The sequence below is a fragment of the Arachis duranensis genome, chromosome 3 (assembly GCF_000817695.3).
Source record: "Arachis duranensis cultivar V14167 chromosome 3, aradu.V14167.gnm2.J7QH, whole genome shotgun sequence".
Taxonomy (NCBI): domain Eukaryota; kingdom Viridiplantae; phylum Streptophyta; class Magnoliopsida; order Fabales; family Fabaceae; genus Arachis; species Arachis duranensis.
Window position 1 is genome coordinate 129,629,715 of NC_029774.3, and position 22,543 is coordinate 129,652,257.

General features: G+C 35.5%; 2 protein-coding genes across 2 annotated transcripts; one reads left to right on the forward strand and one right to left on the reverse strand.

The window, feature by feature from the left end:
• The first annotated feature begins 7,903 nt into the window (after window positions 1–7,903).
• On the forward strand, window positions 7,904–10,387 carry LOC107481790 (polyadenylate-binding protein 2). The gene is made up of 6 exons (XM_016102105.3): window positions 7,904–8,043; window positions 8,215–8,317; window positions 9,042–9,112; window positions 9,557–9,748; window positions 9,841–9,968; window positions 10,056–10,387. Exons 1-6 carry the CDS (start codon window positions 7,996–7,998, stop codon window positions 10,102–10,104), a joined length of 591 nt encoding a protein of 196 aa, XP_015957591.1. The 5' UTR covers window positions 7,904–7,995; the 3' UTR covers window positions 10,105–10,387.
• Window positions 10,388–11,621: 1,234 nt separating this feature from the next.
• Window positions 11,622–12,964, reverse strand: LOC107481791 (protein EXORDIUM-like 2). Its single transcript, XM_021139376.2, is given in 2 exon segments — window positions 11,622–12,350; window positions 12,352–12,964. Coding segments are annotated over 2 exon segments (864 nt in total). The 5' UTR covers window positions 12,873–12,964; the 3' UTR covers window positions 11,622–12,007.
• Window positions 12,965–22,543: the final 9,579 nt, after the last annotated feature.

Consider the following 22,543-nt stretch of genomic DNA (forward strand, 5'->3'; position numbering starts at 1 on the left):
AAAAAAAAAAAAAAAAAAAAAAAGAAAAGAAAAAAGATATATGTGTAAGATACTAAGATAGTATATTTTCGAAAAATATAGTGAAATTCACCTATAGAAATGCAATGTCCAATGGGTCATCTGAACAGGGTTTCTTATTGATGATTAGTTTCATATTTTTGCAGTTGTAAAAAGTTGGTTTAATTATTCTACAAGTCTTTATAATTTTACCAAATTTTTAATTAAATCTCTATATTTTTTTTTAATTGAATTCCTATACCATATAATTTTTTCAATTTAATTTATACCGTAACAAAAATGTTTGAAATAAGAGAATATTCTGTAAAAAAAAAAAAACGAATATTCTCGTCACTAAGGTAAAAGAGCTAATTGAGGACACCTAACACTCACACAATCCTAACCCTAAGTTCGTCGTTGAGCTCCCGCCGATCTACCGCACGGTCCCATCTCACGTATCTCCTCCGTTCGGCATCCCTCGTGTGCTCGTCTTCCATCTTAAAATTTTTGTTTCTTTATAAAAGGAAAAAGGGACTTTATGTATTTAAAGGATTCTCGGCCCTATGCGGTGACCTGATGGAACCCTCAGAAAACCCAGTCGCATCAGAGTTGGCTATACTCCTCAAGAAGAAGTCGTTATTTATCAACCCAAAGCTGGTCTAGTACCTTAATCGTTCTCTCTTTCCAAAGCTCAATTTTTTTCCCTTTTACTAAACCCCATTATTCCGTTTCTAATTTTCTATGATAACTCGACTTATTTGAAACATTTTTTTATCGCCCTTAGAATCCGAAGCAATTTCACTTAATAAAGATTGGATCTTTATCAGCACGCTTCACTAGAAGTATGTTTTTGTTCTATTAACGATGGAAAATGTTTAACTTTCTAGCCTCTGGATAATGTTGCAGTTGAAGAAAGAGATGGCATCACACAGTGGACCTCAAGGTTATGATCCTACATTAGATGATTCAAAATCAAAGACGAAATCAGTAAAGAGGAACGAAAGGAAAAAGGAAAAGTGACTTCAGGCTACTCGTGAAAAAGAAAAGAAAAGCTAAATTATTCTTGATTTTAATCTTGATACATATACTCTATTACTTTATCATTGATAGAAAGGAAAAGTTTCATTTTTTATCATTTGATAGCTGCTAATTTAGGTGGTAATCACTACAAGAAAAACATTGAGTACCATCAAAATTACCGTCGAATTTAACGTCGCGTTATACTGGCGGATATATTATCAAATTTTCCAACAAAAAAGAAGAGAAATTCGTCGCCATAAAAGATTACCATTGGAAGAGATTTTTCGTTGCTAAAATCGAGGGTAATTGTTGGCACAAAAATATAACTCAAGGACGCCAATGTTTCCGTCGAATTTTTCGTCGGTATAGCGGTTTATTGAAACGCATCGTTTTGGTGAGCTACCATTGGAAAAATCCGACGATAAATCTGACGATAAGTGTGGGTTAAAATTCAAATCCGGAACCCTTCTCCCTCAGTTGTCTGAACTCTCTCTCTCTCTCTCTCTCTCTCTCTCTCTCTCTTATTTTTCTCTCTTCTCGTGCTCTCTCTGTCGCCGTCGAGAGGGCATCGTCGCCACCGCTGGGAGCTCGCCGGGACCCCATCGTCGTTGTTGCAACCGCCTAGAGTACCCACTGAAGCTGCCGAAGCCACCGTTGCACGTTGTCATCGATTGTACTATTGTTGCTATCCCCGCAGCATCTTTCATTGTGGTTGCCGTTCACGTCGCCGTCATTGCCGCCTCTATCACCACCATGTTAAAGAGACCCTACAACCACTATCATCGGATTTATTGTTAGTATGGTTATTTTATTTTTACATATTAATTTATGACTCTAGCATTTTGTTAGAGTTTAGTTTAAATCAGTGGTTAAATTCATTTAATGAAGTATGTGGTTAGGATTTGTTGTGTTAATTTAATGGATGTAAAAATGAAATAATGTTAGAGTAGATTAAATAAGGTAAGGTTAAGAGTGCTTGAATTGTTGCAAGATTTTAGTTGAGTTTAGTGGATAAGTTTCTTTTAATTGCATCATCGCTTATTTTTTGTCATGCCTCTTGTTAGTTTGGTGAAATTAGAATTAGATTTTAAATAATTGGAAGAATGAGTTTTACTTATTCTTTCAAATAAGTTTCTGATTTAGTTTCAACTTGTGAATTTAATACGTTGTCATTTTTAATAGGACGGTGCTATTTTCTCTGACATCAGTTGGAGTTTGCTTTTTTTGTTGTTTGTGCAGTAATATTCCAGCTTGATTTTCTATCTCTGAATATAATGAATTGTTTAATTTTTATGTTGGACTTACTTTTTCTAGGATAGAGTTTTAGGATGGAAATAAGAGAAGGTCACATAGTGGCGCCTTCTCGAAACCCTTGTTTATTGGAAAATTGTGGAGTTATAAGGAGTTACGCACTAGAACGGTTAGGATTTGATGTTTTATTGAATGCGTGTATGTTATAATTTATGCCTACAACAGTTTCCTATGTGAAAACTGTTATATTTATTTTATGGATGTCTCTGAATTAAGGAGAAGTTCTACCGAACTATCGTTTAAATTATTTAACACATGTTTCGTTTGTTAGAAAATGATAATTGTATTCGACGGGAGATTCTAATTACAGGGTACACTCTGTCGAATTTTCTAAAAAATTTAATAATTTGTGTTATTTGTTGAATTCTAGGTGTGTGTTTCAATATGATTCCAAGTCATTGTCTGTGGATATACGAGAGGGATAACGGTGGCCGGGAGGTTTAAAATTTGAATTCTTTGAGGGGATTGACGGTTTGTCGCGCATGTCTTCAACATGGAACCGTTTAGGTCTGAAGGGGTATCTAGGTGTCCGTGTCAAAAGTGTCGGTTGACTAAATGGTTAGAACCTATAATGTAAATCTTTGCCTCTACCGTAATGGGTTCAAGGATGGATATTAGATGTGGACGGAACACGAAAAAGTGGAGGAGCAAGGAATTAACCGGTCTGCCTCTAATTTGAATAGGTTTGATTGTCAATCAACGAAGGTTCGAGTGATAAGAGACTTATATATGGATGAAATGACTTGGAAGGCTAACTAAGAGAGATACAATGAGATGGTGTATGATGCAACAGGTGTTACGGAATTGGAAGAGACTGAAGAAGAGCCTAACTCAAAGGCGAAAAGATTTTATCATCTATTAGAATCTGCTGCGAAATCTTTGTACGAGAAGTGCGTTCATTCGGAGTTGTCTGCATGTATTAGAATGATGAGTATTAAGTCGAAGTCAAATCATACCCAAGAGTCTTTTGATAAGTGGGCCATCCTTTGCAACAAACTGGTGCTTGTTGAATCCAATGGCATCCACCGAAATCACTACGAAGCAAAGAAGCTAGTTTCGAAATTAGGTCTAAATGCAGTGAAAATTGATTGTTGTTTGAATGGTTGTATAATGTACTACAAGAAATTACAATCGAGTGTTCAATTATTGGTTATGAGTTTCACGGGGTGGGTTGATAAAGAAGCAAGAAATTTAAATGACAATAAAGTAAATCAACACCTAAAGATAACAATTAATAAAAAGAGGCATTCATGACAAGGATTGAGAATCAAGGCTTTCTATCCTAGTTATTAATTATAATACAATAGTTACCAAGTCCTAATCCTATTTTATTATCTCCAACATTGGGAGAAAGTCAAATAAGCCTAATTAATCCCAATCCATAAGTAATGTTAATGGATACAAGACCAACTAATCATTCTAGATTACCAACATAAATTGGGTATTAATAACTCAAGATCACCTAATTTCTCTTTCTAAGCTAAGAATGCTCAAAATCTACTCTAAACCTAACCTAAGCATTTTATCAAATACTTATTGTGCATAAAAATAAAAGCATAATAAATTGCATGAATAATAAAATCTACTACTACCAAATGCAAGAAAATAACAACAATGACTCAAACAACAACAAGAAACATAAAAAGACATCAATTATATTAAAGGAAATAAAAATTAACAAGAGTTCATAAAACTAAAAGTGACATAAAAAAGGGAAATTAACAAGAAGAACTAAGAGAACAAAGATGTAATAACAAGAAATTGTAAGGAAAACTAATTGAAAACAAGAAATTAAATCTAAATTAAAGGGAGTTTAACCTAAATCTACCCTAATTCTAGAGAGAAGAGGGAGCTTCTCTTTTAAGAAAACTACCTAAAGCATGTTTCTAACCTACACTAATTGCTCCCCGTTGTTTCCTCTTGAATTTTGCCTCAAATACTTCAGAATTGAGTTGGATTTGGGCATCAGTGAGCTCAGAAATCGCCCCCAGCGTATTACCTTTAAGTTGGTCACGTGTCGCTTGTCACGCGTACGCATCACCTGGCAACTCTCCTCATCACGCGCACGTGTCAGTCACGCGTATGCGTTGCCTTGACGGATTTCTTCTTCAGGCGTACGCGTTGCCTTGAATCTTCCAAATCCTTATTTTCCATGAATTCTCCATCTTGCATGCTTTCCTCTTCACTTTCTTTATCCATTCCTTGCCCTTTTAATCCTGAAATTACTAACAAACATATCAAGGCATCGAGTGGAATCAAAAGTGAATTAAATTTGACTAATTAAAGGCCTAAAAAGTATATTTTTAACCATTAAGTACAATTAGGAGAAATTCATGAAACCATGCTATTTTAGTGAATAAATGGGAGAAAATTTGACAAAATCTACCAAATTCAATACAAAATAAACCATAAAATTGTGGTTTATCAGTGGGCTAAACCAAAGGTGGTGTTCGAAGAAGCAGAGACAAAATATTTGTAAGTGGATTAGAGGATTAAGGTTTTCTGATGGCTACGCCTCTAACTTGAGCAAGTGTGCAAACGTGTCATAGGGTAGGCTTTCTGGGTTAAAGAATTATGATTGTCACGTCTTCATAGAGTCTTTGCTTCTTGTCGCGTTTAGAAAACTTCCAACCAACATCTGGAAAACCATCACAGAAATAAGTGAGTTCTTTAAGGACTTATGTGCTACGAAACTTAGCATTAATGATCTCGCAGTCATGGACAATAACATTCCCATCATACTTTGTAAGCTAGAGAGGATATTTCCTCCATCCTTTTTTGACAATATGGAACACTTAGCATTCCACCTACTGTACGAAGCAATACTATGTGGGCCGATCCAATTTTGGTGGATATACCCATTTGAGAGGATGATTAGTTCATTCAAGCGCACTGTGAAGAAGAAAGCTCGGATTGAGAGCAGCATCTGCGAAACATTCTTAACTAAGAAAACATCAGCATTTTGCTCATTCTATTTTTAGTCTCATATTGAATCACGTAGAATAAGGGTTGCAAGGAACGAAGAGAGAGGAGAATCCTCGTCAAGTGAAAAAACATACCTAATCTTTTTGCCAAAAGGAGCTGCAATAGGTGCGGGTGGTGGCTACTGGTTAGAGCAGAAGGAAATCGATGTCGCACATCTGTATATGTTGCTTAACTGTGACCAAATTTCATCTTAACTCATGTGATTTTTTTAAGTCTTTGTAAATATTGCAATCAGTAAGATAATAACTTCTTTATCTTATGGTGAATCATATAGGTTATTCTAAGAGGCAAATCTTGATACCTCATTGAACAATTTTTTATGTTAGTTTAGAGAATACATCAGCATACAGCTAACTGACAGAATAGATTCGAAACTAGTTACACATAGTTAGGGCCCAATGAATAATGACACTAGCTACCTAATATACAATGTTAATGTTAATGGATATTGGTTCCATACCTTACAATGGTCGATTGGAAAGAAAATAGATTACCCCAGAGTTCGGGTTCGTGGGGATTCAAGTGGAGGTCATTCTGATTGGTTTGATGTGCTGCACAACATAATTGAATTAGAGTATTTCTGTCGCACTACGTATAAGGTGTGTGTATTTAAATGTGAATAGTATGATCCAAGTTGGCAACAAGGAACACGAAAGCACAAGGACTATGATATTACTGAAGCTAATATAACCATAAAATATTGGCATTACGATCCTTTTATTCTACTTCAAAATGCATGACAAGTATACTATTTGCCTTATCCGAATTCATGCAAGTCTAGTTAGGTGGTTGTAGTTAAGACTAAATCAAGAGGCCGCAGCTAGTCTGATAATAGGACGAGGGTCAAGAACCTTACTAGATTGACAACCCTACTCCTTCAAAATTGGTGGTTGATACCGGTGATCTAATCACCCTCAGGTTCTCTGTTATGGATGATGACATCATTGATCTTGGAGTAGATGCCGACGCACTTCCACTAGAGGACGACGATCTTCAAGAAGAAGATGAGGCTGATGGTGACGAAGAAGAGGAAGACGAGTTTGATAATAAATCAGAAAACTACCTCGGAAAAGGAGGATGGTGAACGAGAGAAAGAAGATGATGAATCTGAATAGGTTTAATGTAAACATAGTTCTGTGATATGTATTTCTTTAAGAAACTTTGCAAAGAATGTAATACAATTAGCATTGTTTTAGATATTTCAATTCCAAGTCACTCCATATTTTTAATTTATATTTTTAATATTTCACATTAGGTTTAAAGTACTATTTCAATTATTAATTATCAGGGATACATTATAAACGGAGGGAAAAAGATTATTAAAATAAAAAAAGACTACTGTCGGAGCCCAACCATTTTTTTAAAAATAATTAAAAACATTTTTGTTGGCATTACCACCAAATTAATCTGGCGATAAATTGGCGGGGAGACGTACGACATGGCACCAATTTTACCGTCGAAAAATTTTTCTGGTAACATTTAACATATTTCGATTTGTACTAACTATATTTTGTCACTAAATCTGATAGAAATTACCATCGGACGCAAGAAATTTGCCAGTATTATGTTACTGGAAAAGTTTATACCATCTGATTGATTGTGACGATAACTTAATTACCGTCAATTTTTTCTCGTTTTTCCAATAAAAAAATCTGACGGTACTTAGCGTTTTTGTTGTAGTGAATGGTTTGAATGTGTGATGAATTTTGTGCATATTTGTATTCTTTTTCACAAATAACTGATAAGTTCCATTGCTATCGGTGTTCAGGATGTGATGAATTTTCTGCTAAAACTTACATACAATTATTTCATGTTATGCCCTGTTGGTTTTAGTTAGTGTTTTGATTTTGTTTATTGAGGTTGTGATGGATTTTTCTTTTGAAACTACATTTGTGATTATACATATGTGAATTATGCATATATCATATTTTCATGTAGGTGATATTCAGGTTGTGATGAAATTTCTTATGAAGTTTCATATTAGTGATGTCGAGAGCATTGTGATAAATTTAGTTCTTTTCTGTTTGGAAATTGCAGATACCTAATAGAGTGTATTGTTGAAACATCCATTGGCTTGTATTTGATAACGGCCTCTAAACAAAAAGTATGAAAATTTTTTCTTAGAATAGAATTCTTATGTGTGTGTCTCATAGAAAATAGAAGAGAAAAAATAAGAAAGGGAGAAATCTCAGTTCATATGAATCTATTATAAGTGAAATGCAATGGTATATAAGTAAATTTACAATTTACTAATATTTTTTAGACATTTAACGTTAATTGGGACTAAATTAAAAAAATTATATGGTAAAAGAATCTAATTAAAAAAAATATATAAGAACCTAATCAAAAATTCGGTAAAATCGGACATTAGAACCTATAAAATAATTAAACCTAAAAGATTTTACAATTTTTTTTGGACGGGTATATTTTTTTTTAAGTTCAGTGAACCGTGGCTAAAATTATACCCATATAATCTCTATTTTATGGGCATCAGGGCCCATCCATATACATAGACCCAAAAAGGGAAAAAAGGTCCTGACCCAAAACAAAACAAAAAAACTAAGATAGAAGGGGCATAAAATGAAGTTCATGGCTGATACGTTAAACAGGGGGGAGGGGGTTTATAGGAAGAGCAAGAGGGTCTGAGAGGTGCCGCCGTATACCCTCTGCGACGCACTCACCATGGAAAACGACGACGTTGATATGCTCGGCGCCGAACACACCGAAGCTGTATGCAATGCTTTCCATCCTTTCCTCTTCCTTTAATTTTTCATTCGTCTTTATTTTGCGCATTTAGTTTCCTCATGCCTTTTTCTCCAATTCCCCCTTTCCACGCTGCTGCTGTTCAATTCCATAAACCCTAATTGCTTCGCGCTTCAATGCGGATTGCAATGGTTGCAGGACTTGGACGACATGAAGAGGCGCTTGAAGGAGATGGAAGATGAAGCTGCTGCTTTGAAGGAGATGCAAGCCAAGGTCGAGAAGGAGATGGGATCTATGCAAGGTTCTTCCTTTTTCCCACTCCTTTTTTAATGTTTATTTTTTTTTGTTTGCAGTTTTGGTGCTTTTCTATATGGCGTAAATTGCACCTTTTTCTGGCGGAAAATTTATGGGGTTTCGTGATACTGTATTTTGTTTTCCGGGAAATGATCTGCATTTGGCTTGAGCTAGGTTGAATGGGCTATGCTGTGCTCAATGCCGACTGAAATTAGCACTAGTTGTTTTGTTTTGGCGGGGACTAACTTCTCCAGTTAATGATTTCTTAGTTAGTAAACTAGCTAATTAGGATTTGGCTTGTTGCTTGGTATTGCATTGTGTAATCCATACATTTCTTGACTGTGACTGAAAAGTTTCAGTTAGAGGTTGGGAAAGGATTTTCTAAGCTGGTTATGAATGAGGAGATATTTTCTTACATTCCACTTAGATAATTTTCTGTTATGATTTTTGCCAGTTGTTTAAATAAAATGAAATTTGAATGAGGTTTGGTTAATGATTGACTTACTTGATTGGGGAAAATGTCAAAGGGGTTCTTCAGTGCCTCATCGCTTAAAGCTTTTAAACATTCCAATATGGAGAAGGATATGTTATGATGCTGATTTTCCCCTCTTGTCTCTATCATCCTCTCCTAGCAATTGCATGTGGTGCTTATTAATGTGCAAGAGTTTCTATTACGATTTTTTCCCCCCTTGAACGTATTGTCTTTGTTATTGATTCTTACCTCCAAATAGATCCTGCTACTGCTGGTGCAAGTCAGAGCAATAGAGAGGAAGTAGATGCTCGGTCAGTCTTTGTAGGCAATGTGAGCAGTCTCTTCCCCTGTTTACATCAAAAGCTTTCTTTCCTGCTTACTTGTCTCATTCTCGTGATAAATAATATGGTTAAGTATGTTAATGAAATTAAATGTTTTTATCCTTTTTTATAAAGTGAATGTGAAATGTATGTAAAAAGCCAGACGATATATGTCAATTAGGAACTTATGATATTAGCATCGGCATAATGTTCTTGTTGCACTGCACTACTATCTTTATGGCCAAGGCCAAATAACTTGAAATTTAATTTGCAGGGCAAGTGAAAATTCATGGTGAAGTCTGATGTGCATTATGTGTGGTTTATTTTCTAGATGAAATTATCACTACAAAGTTGGTATTAGTAATCGCATGCAAACATTAAAAGGCCATCTTATGGAGTTTTTGAATTAAAGCTATACTATCATATAATCTATATGATTTTGTATGTTCCACAGGTGGACTATTCATGTACTCCCGAAGAAGTGCAGCAACATTTTCAATCATGTGGAACAGTAAACCGTGTCACCATTCGCACTGATAAGTTTGGCCAACCCAAGGGTTATGCATATGTAGAGTTTCTTGAAGTTGAGGCTGTTCAAGAGGCTCTTCTGCTGAATGAATCTGAACTACATGGGCGCCAATTGAAGGTTAAATTAAGAGGCTTTATGACATTTGTTCGGTCTTCAAAAGCATCTTGCTTTCTTTTATGTAATCATAATATATATTGACTTTGTACCAGGTGACTGCAAAGAGGACCAACATACCAGGGATGAAGCAGTATCGACCCCGCCGTTCCAATCCTTACATGGGGTTTCGAGGCAGAGCTCCATTTGCTCCTCCATTTGCCTTTTCCCCATATGGATACGGGTATGTTGTACTGAGTTCTATCTTTTTTGTTCCATTCTCTTCTTGATGTAACAATAGTCTTATTGCACCTTTTTCCTTCAATTACAGAAAGGTTCCAAGGTTCAGGATGGCAATGCGCTACAGCCCCTATTATTAAATGCGCAGCTATACAGATATGGATCCTTGATTGACAAATGAATGGACATATTGATCATCTGCTCCCTCGTATGGCATCATGGCCTATGCTTTGGGCATAAGTATGAGGGAACTATCTGCCCCACCTAGACTGATGTGGTTGGTTCTGAGCACAGCAAACATTGTAAACTTTTAATGTTTCTTTCGCGGCCTTTGGTATTTGAATATCTGGTATATCCAAATGTTCTTTGTAAAAGTATCCATCGTTCAAGTGGTTAATATATGGGTTTCTGTGTTACTTATTACATCTATACTTTCATCTTTGCACCGTTTTGCTTCTTTTTTTTTCTCTTTTTTGTCAGGTTGGGATATACAGCTCTTCACTCTAGACATTATATCACAATATTTGGCTAAGTCTCAAATCCGGATACACCTATTTTTTTTTTGTTTACCCAAACGGTATCCCCCAACCCGACAGGTTAAGGACTAATCCGTCGCGGATCTGAGCTCCATTTAAGGGTCTGTCGCTGGCCAATGGATTGCTGCATGCACAAGGCAGGATTCGAACTCCTGACACTTGCTTAAGCGGACGAGTAAGCTGACCACTCGACCAACCTAAGTTGGCTAAATCCGGATACACCTATTACAAGGCAAAGAGTTTCACCCCTAAACCAAAGCCTTGTGTGCACCGTTTTGGGTTTTTTTTCGGTCTTGGCCACCGTTTTGGTTTAAGTAAGCCTCAATTCTCATGTGATAGCCGGGCTTAGTTTAAAAGAACCAATTATGATTGTCCAATAAGGTGACAACCACTTCATGGAAAAATCAAATTTGTGTACGTACAATCTTGAACAATAGGTCACCTCAGAAATGACACCTTGTCAGTGAAGTATTATTCGGTAAAAAAAATTTACTAAAGATGACATAACCACTGATGAACAGGAGTAAGTGTGAAGTATGCACGTTCAAGTTTCTAATCAATAAATGTTAAAGTGTATGAATCTAGAAGTGGATGCTGCATTAGATTATTTGCTTTGTTTGAATGGGAAACAGAAAGAGACATGAGATGTAGCTCCATCCTCCCATCAGACGCAGAGTTGTCTGCCAGATTTGAAGATTAGGTGAAGAAAGCCCTTGCCATCATCAAATAAATTACAATCAACTTTCTGTATTAGGGTAACAGTGACAATAAGGTTTTCATTCTTTCTCAAACAGTAAAGGAATGGCGAAAGCCATCTCTATCGCACCCTGAATAGTACACAACGGGGGAGGGTACATTACATCATCCAAAGAAAGAGCAAAGCTTATCCGATGCATGATTGCAGAGAAAGGGGACCCCACCAAACCGATCAGAAAGAACAAAGACATGCATTTTCTATGACATACATGAGAATTAGATTCACTTCACCTCGTCCCTTGTCAATATCATCATCACTGCTCCCTCCCAGTCCCCATGATGATCTCCCACGGCCCCAACAGTCCAACACCACTCCGTTTTCCCTCTGTTCTACAAACCAACAAAATCACCGCCACAAAACTAGCTTTAATACAGCAGAAAAATATTATTTATTTAGTACAAGTTATAACTTGTAACAGTACTAACATATTTTTCATTTATTATACAATTTTAGAAAGAGAGTAATATCAGCAATAATATGCCTCGTTTCTTCTTTATGCTAGGTCTAAAACTTATTTCCTCGTTTTCCATATTTATAACATTAATATTTAATATTCATTCATCCGCTTTAGTATATAGGAACAGAATTTACACGTCATACTAAACGACAAAAGCAGCTAAAAGCCAACACACTTCCATCCCCCACTTCTCCTTACAAACTTAATATTTCCATATCTACAAAGCCATTAGCGCACACCAGATTGTGCCACGTAAGCCCGAGTCCATACAGCAAACTTCGGTGCACCTCCCCTCACACGAGCGTCCTGCACTTTGAAGTCTGAGGGTCCCACATCGCCGGCAACAGGTACCTCCTCCCGCTCAGCCCGTACGCATTGAAGCTCGCACCGCTCGCCTTGTCCACCAACACCTGACCCGGGTAACCCGGATATGACCCGCTCCCGAACGCCCCCGTGCACGCCGTCACAGCCTCCAACGGCGCCGTCGCCGGACCCTGGAAGTATCCGTTGTTAAACGGGTTTGTCACAGTTCCGGCGAGCAAAGTGGCAAGGTTAATGATCATCCCGTCGATGCCAACGTCGCCGTTAGGCGCCACTAGCGGCGGGGTCTGTGGACCGTAGATCGGCTGGTGGAAAAACGTAAGCGGTTCGTGGCTTCCCGTTTACGGGTCGGGTCGAACCGTGAGTTCCGCACCTCATACAGAATCCCTCGACGGCAACGTCCTTGGCGGTGAGAACCACCGTGATGGCGGAGAGTTCGTTACTCTGAGCGTTGAACTTGGAAGCCAAGGCCATTAGATCCTTATTCTTGAGACTCTTCCCGAGTGTGTATGCAGAGTGTAGGAACTGCTTCCCTACGACGAGCGCAGAGGATCCACCTTTGTAGTTCTCGGTGGTCTTCCACCACGATGCGGCGGAGGGAAGCTTGGCACTCGGTGAGCTAAGCGAGTTTATGAAATCGACGATTATGGAGCGTTGGATTGGAGTGAAGGAACCGTACCAGACGAGATTAACGGTGATGCGTCCCTTGAGGAGCTGGCCATTGTGGTACTGGAGAACCAGCGGCTGCTGCTCCACCAGCGCCGCTGAAGTTAGCGCGGGAAGAAGCAGCACTGCAATCACAGAGAACAAAATGGCAAAATTGTAATTACGAGTCATGTTGAGGGTCAGTGTTTTAAGGAAAGGGATCAGAACGAAACGAGAGAAGATTGTATAGTGTGAGAGAGTTTGGATTGGATGAAGGACACCAGTACGTTTGAGTGATATTTATATGCCGAGGCTGAGAAGACAGCTGTAATGGAAGAGGTGTCACCATCTAGCCTGGACACGTGGTCGCTTTTCATTCGGTATACTGTCTGCCAGCCTGTAAGGGGTGAGAATCCGTGTGACGTGGCGGTCCACGGTGACGACGACGTCGATGTTGGCGTTCGGGGACTCGGTTCTCTCTTGAAGGGGTATTTTTATTTTATTTTTGGGGATTTTACTGATTTACCCTCACTCTTATGATGGGTATTTGAAATTGTGGGTGGCCTCAATCCCCAGAATGCTATAATACCATGCTTTTCAGCGCAGGTTTCAACCGAGTCGCGTGGGTCCCTGTGGGAAATTCCACGCGCGATATTAACCTTCGGATGGGAATCCAACGGTGCGACTAAACCATATAATTGGAACTCGCTCAGAATAGTTGGGGCCCGCAAGGGAGAGTCTGAGAGATTGACGTCAGATGCAGAGTTCGAGGGAGTGTTTCAACGAATTTATCATAGCCGCGCATGCCCATGGGACTTTATTTTTATATTTCTTTACTTATATAGTGTAGGGTTTTCTGATTTTTCAATATAAAATCTGTAGGGTCCACATGGCTCTGGATTTTCGAAACTATGCCCGTGAGGTTTGGTGGGGGTTGGGTCCAAGGAGGAAGCAGGTTCGATGACTCATGAATCTATGGAGGTCCGCTTAATGTAGCTCCAAAACAGGTGTTGGGCTTGCCAAGCCCAGGTGGGCTTAGCCTCTCAAAAAGTGTGTCTAACCTTTTCCCTCCCTTGAGTTTAGCTATAGCCTTTTTCTTTTCTTCAATATCACATTACTTTTACTTTTTTATTTTTTGAAAACTATAAAATAGTAAGTAAATAGTACTACTACTACTATACTATGCTTTTCACCTAGCAACGTTATGAAGTTTGAAATTTTCAAAGAACATGTTGGGACGATGTCGGCTCTAGGAATTTTCCCATGCTTATCACAAGCAGCTTAAATGGGGCCTTGAAAGTTTTGAGGTGGCATGTTGTGATAATTCGAATTCAAGCAAAGATGCAAATATTCCACTAATTTTCAAATCCTTTACACGTTATAGCAAAATTAAATTTTTAACAAAAATTTTTAATTAATTATTGTTTTATTTATATTTGACTTAAATTTAAATCAATATTAACTGATTTTTTTTTAATTAAAATGCTAGTCCGTTAGTTTTTAAAATTATAAATTATGAAAGATGAAGCTGCATTATTGGCGACCATAACTATATGTACAGCATCAATGCGTTCCACGCCTTTATATTTGTGGTTGAAGAATTTAAGTCGGTTTTTGAGTTAGATTTTTTATACATTCATAATAAGCCAAATTCAATTAAAGCTAGCAAACATGCAAAAAGTTAACGAGGTCAATAAAAATCAAAAAGAGAAAAAGAAGATGATTCGCGATTATTGTACTACTATAATACCGTACCCTTTGATTTGGCCTTTTTAATTTTGTGAAAAAGAGACACAACAAGTTTGGCACGGATCAGATGAGAGAAGAGTAGGGAAAAGGAAAAGAAACATAACACTGGAATTTGGAGCGGATAAAAAGGAGGATGCAAGTTGGAAGGACAGAAGGTGAAGTAGAAGGCAATGCATCACGTGCGAAATTGGGATTTGCAAAACAAACTAAGATAGTATTTCTTAATTTTGATGTTAAAGAAAAAAAAAATAGTATTTGTTAACGAGTAATGTTAAAGAATCAAATGAAGAAATTTTGTCTTAGAAAAATTGTGAAAATTCAGGGAAAGTTGATTTTATGTGGAGTTAATAGTTGAAAATTGTTAGATAAAAATTTAATCAAATCAGTCAAATCATCTAAAAACTCTCAGATATCAACTTCACATAAAACTAACTGCACTTAAATTTCTATCTAAAAAAAATATTCTAAAAATACCTAATTAATAATTACAAATCACAATTATTTTTCCCTAGTAATAATTTGAACAGAGTTTGAACAGAGTGTTCATTATCATTGCTAGCAAAATCAAAACTTTTAATTTTATAATAAAAGTAAATTTAAAAAAAAAAAAGGTGAAAAGGAGAGGGTGCAGGCATAGGTGGCGTCGGTAGCAGACATGGACAAAGGGTTTGGGAAAGTGTGGTTGGGACATAGCATACTGTTTCAGCAATGAACCAATTAAATGACATTACTACCCTCTAATGGATAACTCTAACTTCGTCAATGTACTTAATTAGTACTAAATACTAATACGCACGCACATAATTAAGCATGCCTCTGATCTGGACCGGTTCATTTAATCAAAGTGCATGAATGGTACAGTTACCATGTCCAAGTCCTATTTAAAGTTGTGACGTTGATATCAATCAACCTAGCTACTAATTAAAAGTCCTCTTAATTAATTTATGCATGGTAGGTTTGTACTTCATTCTAAAACAAGAACAAAATTATTGTACATGCATGGTAATGTTTTCTTACCCATCTATATTAATGCAAAGCTGTATAGTACTGAAGAAACAGAGATTAATAAGTGATAAGATGTCCAAATTGAGAAGAATGATAACATCTTTCCATGTAAAAATATATATATATATTTTTTTATGGAACACAATCTATGAAAATCAGAGAATCTTGAAATCACTCCTTTTTGTAGTTTTGCATATTATAATAAAGTATAATGACTAATTAGCTGGCATCGTATATAAATACTCTAAGCTACGTTGATGTCAGAGAACATGCAATTTAATTAAAAGAAAATGAGATGTGTATTAGGCATATGTAGTAATTTATATATATGAGTAGGTCTGACCTAGAAATAATTTTCACATGCATACGTAGTAATTAAAATTTTAGTGCAGATAAGATGTGTATGATTTTGAAGAGACCAAAAGCAATTATAAAAGTTAGGTCCTCCTTATATACAGTACGTGTAGACTACTATTCAAATGATCATAATACATAGCTAGCTTAGGTCGACCATGCATGATGCATGCATCTTTTGTGAGACCAATCAATTATATTCCTTGCATTATATTGTGACATAGTCTACTTCAATTCCGACTGATCGGACAACGCATGCATACTATTGCTATTGCTGTGTGTTCAGGTGGATCATTTTCAGCCATGCAACGCAAGGAAAATGGATGTGAATATATATTATTGCATTGTTAGAGGTCTAGCATATTATATTTTACATTATAGTATTCTATAGGAGTGTCTAGGAGCTATTTTGCCTAGTTTCTGTGCGGTAAGCCTAAAGAGATGTATAATATGTAAGGTTCTGAGAATCAAATCGATTATCAAACCATTTTAATTATTAGTTTATTGCTTCAATTGGTGATTTAATCAGAAAAATTATTTTAGAATAGAATAACAAATAAATTATAAATAAACATCTTAAAGTATAATTATAATTTAATATAAATTTTAAAATATTTTCGAAATTTAAAACGCTACATAAAATATCTTGTGACTGATTAGAACTGGGAGAATTAGGATTAGCAGCATCATTCGAAATAGGATAACTAACAGGCAAATTATTTTTCATAGATGCATTATTATTAACAATTGCTTTTGATTAATACTATTATCCACAACTGAAATTAATAAATCATTCAATAAATTAAAAATAGCAGCGGCATTCAACAACAAACATATAAAAGATGACATTAAATTAATCATTAACACCACCATATCTAAACTCAACAATCACCGTTCAGTAATTACAAAACACCAAAAATAGCAGTACATTATAAAATACTAAAACAGCAACATCAGTACATTATCGAACAGCAATATCAGTACATTAGCAATACCATTCAGCAAGACAGTGATGACACTCAATTAAACACTGAATTAAATTTTAGAAATTAAACAAAGTATTAGCAAGTCAAAAATTCAAAAGTTCAAAACACCACTAAATTAAACAGAGAATTAGCAAGGCAGAAAAAGAAGAACATTAATAACATTATTTGCGCAAAAATGTCAGAAATTAAAAGGAAGAAAAAGAACCAAGCATCCAGAGCCATCAGTACCCAGGACAAAATTAAAAAGAAGAATCAAAGCACGATTACTCACCTTCGACAGAGATACGGACAGCAACTGGCGAGAGATGAGACGACGATGACAGGGGAGACGATGGCAAACGGCGAGCTGCCCCAACCTCCAAGCCACGAACAAAAAAGCCAGTAAACGACGTGCCGAATTACCTGGGTTCCGGACCTGGGGAAGAGGAAGAAGCTGAGGCGCCCATAATGGAGAACCTGGGAACGACGGAGGTAAGAAACCTGACGAAAAAAGCGGTTAGAGTTTTGCTTCAAATGGGGTTCACGAATAATGGGGGAAGGAGGGTTCACGAATGGGTATTAATAATTTTTAATATCTAAAAAGTAAGTAACAATATTAAAGAAATTTGAAAAAGATATTATTACTAATATTTTTTAATTAAATAAAAAATTTCAAATATCATAAAGTGAATTCTTTTTCTTCTTATAGCCGTCTTTTTTTATTCATTTGGTATTAATTTTCTCTGTTTCAACTGCTACAATTAAGAGATCTTTTTCAACTATGAATATTGTAAAAAATAACTTAGAAACAAAATAAAAGATGAATTTCTTGATAATTTTCTTTTAATTATATTGAAAAGAAAATTACTGAAAAATTTTACACAAATTCTATTATCGGTGAATTTTATGATATGAAGAATCGATCATTTCGTTAGTAAAAAGTATACACATATTTCTTTTTACTTTAAAATATATTCTTTGTCAATATATTTTTGTAATACATCTTATATTATATATTTTTTTTTACATAATTTTTAATATTATATGTGTTATTGGCCTCCCCATAATATCATTTCTGGATCCGTCCCTGGCTTCAGCTTGCACATTTGGTTTTTCTTTTTAAACACAAAACGGTGTCATTTTTATAAAACCGGTCGGGAAGCGGTTTTCAAACGGTTATCTGATCAGCAGTTATTGGTATTTGGCAGCGAACTAGACTATATTCATGTCAGTTCTCAGTTAAACCAGTTCGACCAGCTGGTCCGGTTTAATTTTTCAGAACCATGATAATTCGTCCGTCCAAGGTTGAATTATTTTTTGTTTTGATGGGACGAAATATACGTCAACAAAACAATATTTTTAAGAGAATATGTTTTAGTATTTTTATTGGAACAGCAGTCTATTTTAAAACATATGTTAAATAACTTTTGAGTAACAGAGATTTTTTATAAATAAATAATTTAATTATTTTATTTATCAAAAATATATAATTTGTAGTTTATTTATTAATTTACTTTACATTTATTTATCTTGTTTATTTTGTAAACAAAAAAATTATGAATATATATAGAATTTTAAAAAAATTGCACATATCTCGTTTACAATATAAACAAAATATATTTATAATTATTTTATTTAGACTCTAAATGAGTTATGTGTATTATTATTAATAGTAATTTTTTAATAATAATATACATATCTTGTTTATAATGTAATATGAATATATTTCATTTATACGATAAAAAAATAAATTAATGTATTATAAATTAATAAATACAACATAAATTACATATTTTAATAAATAAAATAATTAAATTATTTATTTATAAAAAAATTCTGAATAATTGACAACGAGATTTTTTGTATACTATTTGCACCGTTTGTATCAGAGCACCACTTGTATCAGAGCACCGCGTGTGTCTTCAATTGTTCACTAGCACTACTTGTATCAGAACACCACTTGTAGCAGAGTACCGTAGTACCGTTTGTATCAGAGCACCACTTGTAGCAGAGTACCGTAGTACCGTTTGTATCAGAGCACCACTTGTATCAGAGAACCGTAGCACCGTTTGTATCAGAGCACCACTTGTATCAGAGAGCATCGTAGCACCGTTTGTATCAGAGCACCACTTGTATCAGAGCACCGAATGTGTCTTCAAATAGAACACCGTAGCACTGTTTGTATCAGAGCACCACTTGTATCAGAGCACGAGTATGTCTTCAATTGTTCACTATTTCACAGATGTGTACTGCACCGCTTGTTGTTCACGATTTCACGTTCTGTATCGTGTAAGCAACTAAGCAAACATCTAACCCGTGTCTATTGGTGTTGTTCTCTTATCTTTGGCACCACGGACTTAGAACTTTACTCGTTGTTTTGTCAGTTTCACGTTAAATTAGACGAATTTAGAAATAAGAACTCATCCACATTGCTTGAAGTCTCCGACTGATGCTATTGACTGCCGAGCTATGTCTTTACCCTATCCACGTGATGAAACTCGACAAAATAAAAACATACTAATGGCATCACAGATCTCCATGTATGAATTTTTTCGGCGCTTCTAATCCTGAAAACATGCATAACACTCTATTTAGCACTCATGGGGTAATTTGTGTATAACATAAGATACCAGATGTGGTACTTCATCAAACTTGAGCTTGCGTCACAATTTAAGGCCTTTGTCATGATGGCTATCCTCAATCTATTGTCCAAGTCCCATCAACCTAATAATCTAAAAATCATTACAGTTATTTTTTATTATTGTACATTCATATTATTACAACAAAAACAAAAATACTAAATAAAGTAGTTTATTAATGTGTAAAGTAGTTTTATACGTGCATTCAATTACATAAGAACACATCAGTAAAAATAACTATCTTTTCCATTTGCTGTATGATGGTCATCTAAAAGAACAGATGTAATTACACATTATGTAAAATACTTTACAATAGTTGTTGTGTATTATATTTATTATTATCTTTTTATAATATAATTTATTAATTTCATTAGATAAAATAAATTAAACAAAAAATTAACCATAATAATAATAATAATAATAATAATAATAATAATAATAATAATAACATACTAAAAAAAGTACAAAGAGTACTAGAAAAAAACATTATATAAAAATCATACCAAAAAGATATAAAAAATTAAATATATTTAAAAATAGAGGCGGTAGCTTTGAGGTTGGCTAGTCTTGAAAATCTGTAACTTCAAAAATATACAGTGTAAGAGAGGATTATTATTGGCTTGCTAAGAGAAGCTTTTTTTGGAGAATTTAGATTCTCTAAATTTTAATTTGTACTTTAGTGGATAAAGTGTGATCTTCTATCTTTGAATAATTTTTTTTTGTCTCACATATAAAATAAATGATGAGAAATCACATTTTACTTTTCAAAGTGAAATTCAAACTTTAGAGAATTGAGATCTTTTTTTGGAATGATAGTATAGATTGGAGCTGAATTTGGAAAATGCTTATAGCTAAAAAGGTTAAAGTTCTCATTTGGCTCTCCCTCCATGAAGCCTTGCCAACTGAGACTTTTCGGATAAAGAAAAATCTTATCAATTTTGACAATTTTGCCCGAGGTGTCATTAGGAGGCTGAAACCATCTCTCATTATTATTTCTTTGGTTGTCCTTTTTATCGAAAGAAGTGTGGTCCATCCTTAATCTTTTTCTTTTGATTTCTAGGCCCTCTATGTCTTTCAAAGATTAGTGCCGTAAGGTTATGGTTGGTAAGGATTGTACGGCTGCAGCGGGTATATGGTGGATATGGAGGAGTAGATGTCATATAGTATTTAATTCCGATGAGCATTAGTCTGCCAACAAAATTGTGCTTCTTGCACACCAAATTGTCTAAGATCATATGAATGACGCACATTATTACAACAACATATCCCCTATCTTGCGTTTTTGCTGGGCTCCTCCTCCCCCTAACGGCATTATGATTAATTGTGATGTTAGTGTTCATTTCGATAAGGATATTGCCGGCTTGGTTGCATTCTTAGGGATTCGGTTGGTTCTTGGATCAAGGGATGTTCTGGTCTTCTTCTCCCTTGGAGAATTTTCTGTACATAGATTACAACATACTATGAACAAAATTATTAGCGATAATCAAAGTGCGTTTATAAAGGGTCAGCTTATTATCGATAATATATTGATTGCTTCCGAATTTATACACTTCTTGAAGAATAAGAGGTTTGGGGATGAAGAACTAGCATGAAAGTAAATATGAGCAAAGCTTATAATCGAGTTGAATGAAAATTCATCTGGACTATTATAGAGAAATTGGGTTTTTTAAGAAGGTGGACGGAGTGGATGAAGGAATGTGTAACGACTGTTTCCTACTCTGTTACTGTGAAATGACAACCTCATGGTTATTTTAAGCCATGTAGGGGATTGCAACAAGGCGACCCCCTTTTTCTCTATCTATTTCTATTATGTGTAGAAGGACTCTCCCATCTGCTCCACATAGGAGAATAGAGGAATGAAATTGTTGGAATATTTTTGAACTACAGATGTCCTTACATGACTCATCTATTTTTTGCAGATGACTCAATTATATTGAGTAAGGCAACACCCCAAGTATGTGCTAACATAGCCCAAATTCTACAATTTTATAGTGAGGCGAGTAGACAAGTGGTTAATCTACAAAAGTCATCCTTATTTTTCATCAAAAATACTATTCCGGTTCTGAAACCCGAGATACTTTATTTGATATTCTCAACATTCCAAATATTGGAAACCAACATAAATATTCAGGTCTGCCCTCAGTGATACAGAGATCGAAGAAGGCAACCTTCAATTATATCAAGGATCGAGTGACGAAGAAATTACAACATTGAAAAAAATCCCTCTTATCAGCTAACAGTAGAGAAACATTGATTAAAGTCGTAGCCACTGCCATTCCGATATATACGTTCGGGTGTTTCAAGCTGCCTGAGACTCTTATAGAGGACATACAGCATATGATAATGAGATTCTGGTGGGACAAAAGGAGAATAAAAGAAGACAACACTGGATTGGTTGGGATATAATGTGTAGACCTCAAACTTAGGAAAAATTAAATTTCAAGAATTTAAAAGCCTTTAATCTAGTTATGCTTGGAAAATAAGGCTAAAGAATCATCTCTCATCCTCACTCTCTATTAAGCAAAGTGCTAAAAAGCAGATACTTTAGATACTCTTCCTTTCTAAGGACAGAGATAGACTACAATCCTTCATGGGATAGCATAGTATTTTGGAAGGACGAAAAATTCTCAAAGAAAGTTGTCTATGGATGAAAGGACGAGGTGACAACATCAGGTTCTTTGAAGATAGATGGTTAAAACAGGTTGATTATAGCTCAATTCAAAGCAATACTATTTTCAACAACCAAATTGAATGAGTTTCACAGCTAATAGACCACAATAAATAATGGAGAAGAGATATTATAGAAGCAACATTTTAGCTAAACATTGCATAGATTATTCTACAAACTCTAATAAGCAGAGGAGAAGATTCACTAACCTGGCCAGCAGAGCGAACTGGACAATATTCTGTTCAATCTGGTTACATCTATGCCTTCAGAATGCTCCATGATCCACCGGAATTGCTACTAGAAATTTATCAACAGAAACAAATGTAGAGAGCTCTTTGAAAGATCCAATGCCTTCCCAAAGCTAAAAATTTCCTCTGGCGCGCTCTTCACAATGGTCTTTCAGTGCAGTAAAATTTGAGCTGCCGATTCCCAAAAGCTCTGCCACAATGTCTTAGATACTCAAATTCTTCTGAATCGGTGACC

What these genes read in the sequence shown, in the direction of transcription:
- LOC107481790 (XM_016102105.3), top strand. Translation starts at nt 7,996, where the DNA reads ATGGAAAACGACGACGTTGATATGCTCGGCGCCGAACACACCGAAGCT. An exon ending in GCGCCGAACACACCGAAGCT is followed by an intron (nt 8,044 to 8,214) that starts GTATGCAATGCT and finishes CAATGGTTGCAG; the next exon opens with GACTTGGACGACATGAAGAG. An exon ending in TTTTCCCCATATGGATACGG is followed by an intron (nt 9,969 to 10,055) that starts GTATGTTGTACT and finishes CTTCAATTACAG; the next exon opens with AAAGGTTCCAAGGTTCAGGA.